Source organism: Wyeomyia smithii, chromosome 1 (assembly GCF_029784165.1).
Source record: "Wyeomyia smithii strain HCP4-BCI-WySm-NY-G18 chromosome 1, ASM2978416v1, whole genome shotgun sequence".
Taxonomy (NCBI): Eukaryota; Metazoa; Arthropoda; class Insecta; order Diptera; family Culicidae; genus Wyeomyia; species Wyeomyia smithii.
Window position 1 is genome coordinate 186,767,382 of NC_073694.1, and position 4,706 is coordinate 186,772,087.

The 4,706-nt window shown below is 39.2% G+C and overlaps 2 protein-coding genes across 2 annotated transcripts; one reads left to right on the top strand and one right to left on the bottom strand.

The window, feature by feature from the left end:
• Nucleotides 1-1,017: 1,017 nt before the first annotated feature.
• LOC129717401 (uncharacterized) lies at nt 1,018-2,337 on the bottom strand. Its single transcript, XM_055667287.1, has one exon. The coding sequence runs from the start codon at nt 2,335-2,337 to the stop codon at nt 1,018-1,020; it is 1,320 nt and encodes a 439-aa protein (XP_055523262.1).
• A 193-nt stretch (nt 2,338-2,530) lies between these two features.
• LOC129717402 (uncharacterized) lies at nt 2,531-3,988 on the top strand. The gene has a single exon (XM_055667288.1). The coding sequence runs from the start codon at nt 2,531-2,533 to the stop codon at nt 3,986-3,988; it is 1,458 nt and encodes a 485-aa protein (XP_055523263.1).
• The last annotated feature ends 718 nt before the right edge of the window (nt 3,989-4,706 follow it).

Sequence of the window (4,706 nt, forward strand, 5' to 3'; positions counted from 1 at the left end):
GGAAATACTTATTTTGATCTTCACATGGTTGGCTCATCTCGTATACGTGCGTGATGTTCCTAACGATGTAATTTCTGTTGAGTGCTATTCGTTTGTTAGATCTTATTATGGAATCTATGTAATCATATTCAAAAGATACTGTAGATATTTGTGGTACCTTTAGTATGTAGAGGATGTGAGTATTGTTTAACATCCCTTGAGCTTGTGATTGGGACAATAATTCCTCGAATGTATTCATTTCTATTTCGTGAAATTGCAGGAATGTGGCTATTTTTGTGAAGTCCTTCATGGATAGTCAGTTGCTACTCGGGATTCCGTGTTTAGTCATCAGTATTGCTTCTTCTAATGTTTCCACTTGGTTTTGGAGAGAGTCTAGATTCGAGAGGACTATCAGTTGATTAATTTCTAATGAATGATTCTTCGTTCTTTCATTTTCGATCCTTAGTACTTCGTTGGTGATATCGGTTATTTCTTGAATTCTCTTGTCCATGGCTACGTTGATTAAGATTTGCTTGTAATTTTGAAAGATGAGGGAGTTTATAGATGAGTTGATCATTCGAAGGTCCTCGGCATCCGGGCTTCCGGCGATCCATTTCCATGCTGTTCCGATAGTATCCCATCTTTTTGGTCTTCTTGTCAGAGGTTTGATTTTTGTGAATGTTTCATACAATTTTATGGTGTTTCGGCTTGCAGTCTTCTCTTAAAAGATCAAAACAGAAGTTTGTCTACTGTCCTACGTTTCGGCTGAGTGTATTTAGCCTTCTTCCGGGAATTACTGTATAAAACATTTTAACAATTTAGTGTGAGGAGTGTATAGGCGTTGCGTGTACTTACTAGGTTTCTGTCTATCGTCATTAACTGTAATATTTCTACGTGTAAGCGTCCTGTTATGTACATCAAAGGTGTTTGATTGTTCTATGTGCTTTTGAAAAATAAACTTTTTTGTATGGTTTTTAAAGTTCACTATACTTTACTGCTTCGGCGTGTTGTCACTACTCTTGTGGGTATTACTGTAATCTAGTTTATGCTGTTTACTATCTGTTGCTGTTTGTTTCTGTGTTTGTCTATTGCATGCAAGATGCCAGCGAATGTAGCATTTAGTCCGTCTACGTCGGTGCGTTTGTTGACTGTGGATGTGTCGTTGTAGATCCATACCATCTCGAGCAAGCTCAGAGATGATTTCCTGTGTGTGAAGTCTAATATTTTGGTTTCGGTAAGGTTAAACCGATGACGCTCGTCGATACAATGGGAGATGAGTGCTGTTTTCTCTCTGAGAGAACGTATTGCGGGGTCGGTGTATGGAAGTCCTGAGTTCAACAGCTGATCGAGTTTGTTTATGTTGCTCTGGTGGTTGGAGAGTCTGCTCTTAAGCAGATTGCTGGTCATGCCAATGTAACTTTTGTCACAGTTGCTGCAGGGTATTTTATATATGACATTATGTTTAAGTAATGCGGGAACGGGGTCTTTGATCTGGGTGAAAAATTTGCTCACGGTGTGTGTACATCGCGTTGATACACAAACTTCTGGGTACTGCTGTTTCAATATCCTAACTATATGGGGCGTTAACATCGGTATATACGGTATCGACCGATATATTCTTTCTGCTGCGGGTGTATTGTGGGTGGTTTGGATGTTCTTAGCGGTTTTCATTCGATTCCAGCATCGATTGATTAAACTGAGAGGATAGTCATTTAATTTAAGCTGTTGAACTATAATGTTTCTCTTCTGGGTATCAGTTAAGTTGGTGGATAGATCGTTTACTCGTGATATGAAATTAGAAGCTATATTAATTTTTAGCGACAGTGGGTGGATGGATCGGTAGTTCAATAGTCGTCCGGAGGCAATAGTTTTCGTATGATATTCAGTGCGTATTGAGTTATCAGCTTGTCGTATGAGTGTCATATCCAGATATGCTAGTCGTCCGTTTTGTTCCTCTTCTATGGTGAATTGAATGTTGCTATGATATGAATTAAAAGCTGTCAGTATTTCGTTTTTCTTATCTTTGGGAATTATAAGAAACAGATCATCGACATATTTGCGTATTGTGTGAACAGGGAAACAAATGTTGCGTAAAACGGAGTCAATGAGTGGTTCCATAATGAGATCGGAGAGTATCGGTGAGAGAGGATTTCCCATGGCTGCACCCGCTATTTGAGAGTAATATTGATCTCTGAACATAAAGTAACTTGAATCCAAGCAGAAGTTGACGATTTCCAGGAACAGATCCAAATTGATATTGGTATTAGTTCTCAGCGATCCCCAACTGTTTATGGTATCACGGATAATTAATTCCTTGGGAATGTTGGTGAACAGCGATATGACGTCCAGTGATATCATTTCGCATTGTGGTGGAATGGTAATGTTATTCACGTATTGGCAGAAGCTGCGGGAATCACGTACGTTGTATTTGGTCTGGATGGACAAACAAACTGCCTACAATCTGAAAACCTATACCGCCACTTGCCCCCGAATATATGGACAACCTAAAGCACACAAACAAAATCTGCCTCTCCGTCCCGTGGTCCCTGGAATGACTAGTCCGAGCTACAATCTTTCTAAATATGTCTGCAAAATATATCAAATGTCCATCCAGACCAAATACAACGTACGTGATTCCCGCAGCTTCTGCCAATACGTGAATAACATTACCATTCCACCACAATGCGAAATGATATCACTGGACGTCATATCGCTGTTCACCAACATTCCCAAGGAATTAATTATCCGTGATACCATAAACAGTTGGGGATCGCTGAGAACTAATACCAATATCAATTTGGATCTGTTCCTGGAAATCGTCAACTTCTGCTTGGATTCAAGTTACTTTATGTTCAGAGATCAATATTACTCTCAAATAGCGGGTGCAGCCATAGGAAATCCTCTCTCACCGATACTCTCTGATCTCATTATGGAACCACTCATTGACTCCGTTTTACGCAACATTTGTTTCCCTGTTCACACAATACGCAAATATGTCGATGATCTGTTTCTTATAATTCCCAAAGATAAGAAAAACGAAATACTGACAGCTTTTAATTCATATCATAGCAACATTCAATTCACCATAGAAGAGGAACAAAACGGACGACTAGCATATCTGGATATGACACTCATACGACAAGCTGATAACTCAATACGCACTGAATATTATACGAAAACTATTGCCTCCGGACGACTATTGAACTACCGATCCATCCACCCACTGTCGCTAAAAATTAATATAGCTTCTAATTTCATATCACGAGTAAACGATCTATCCACCAACTTAACTGATACCCAGAAGAGAAACATTATAGTTCAACAGCTTAAATTAAATGACTATCCTCTCAGTTTAATCAATCGATGCTGGAATCGAATGAAAACCGCTAAGAACATCCAAACCACCCACAATACACCCGCAGCAGAAAGAATATATCGGTCGATACCGTATATACCGATGTTAACGCCCCATATAGTTAGGATATTGAAACAGCAGTACCCAGAAGTTTGTGTATCAACGCGATGTACACACACCGTGAGCAAATTTTTCACCCAGATCAAAGACCCCGTTCCCGCATTACTTAAACATAATGTCATATATAAAATACCCTGCAGCAACTGTGACAAAAGTTACATTGGCATGACCAGCAATCTGCTTAAGAGCAGACTCTCCAACCACCAGAGCAACATAAACAAACTCGATCAGCTGTTGAACTCAGGACTTCCATACACCGACCCCGCAATACGTTCTCTCAGAGAGAAAACAGCACTCATCTCCCATTGTATCGACGAGCGTCATCGGTTTAACCTTACCGAAACCAAAATATTAGACTTCACACACAGGAAATCATCTCTGAGCTTGCTCGAGATGGTATGGATCTACAACGACACATCCACAGTCAACAAACGCACCGACGTAGACGGACTAAATGCTACATTCGCTGGCATCTTGCATGCAATAGACAAACACAGAAACAAACAGCAACAGATAGTAAACAGCATAAACTAAATTACAGTAATACCCACAAGAGTAGTGACAACACGCCGAAGCAGTAAAGTATAGTGAACTTTAAAAACCATACAAAAAAGTTTATTTTTCAAAAGCACATAGAACAATCAAACACCTTTGATGTACATAACAGGACGCTTACACGTAGAAATATTACAGTAAATGACGATAGACAGAAACCTAGTAAGTACACGCAACGCCTATACACTCCTCACACTAAATTGTTAAAATGTTTTATACAGTAATTCCCGGAAGAAGGCTAAATACACTCAGCCGAAACGTAGGACAGTAGACAAACTTCTGTTTTGATCTTTTAAGAGAAGACTGCAAGCCGAAACACCATAAATTTGAAATCGTTACAGTCGAAATAGACCTCGAATATCAACAAAATGGCTAATAATGTGCGACCTAACTTTTTTCAACGAATAGACCAACACTTCGGTAAAAATGCCACCATACAACTTAAAAATTATGCCACTGACACAAAAAAAATTGGCACACATGAACACACGGAAAGAATTTCTGGTAAAATGCAGGAAAAACGGCATTTTCCCCACCCATATCACTAATACATTTCGTTGCGTTTACGAGTTACTAGAAGAACGAAGTCCGTACACCAACAAACTGAATAATCATATAAAACGATTCAAACAATCAGTCCTCAACATCGAGATAAAACACACTTTCTACAAAATAAATAAGCTCAATAGACAACTCC

Excerpts from the sequence above, each read along its gene's own strand:
- LOC129717402 (XM_055667288.1), top strand. The coding sequence starts at position 2,531 with ATGACTAGTCCGAGCTACAATCTTTCTAAATATGTCTGCAAAATATAT.
- LOC129717401 (XM_055667287.1), bottom strand. The coding sequence starts at position 2,337 with ATGATATCACTGGACGTCATATCGCTGTTCACCAACATTCCCAAGGAA.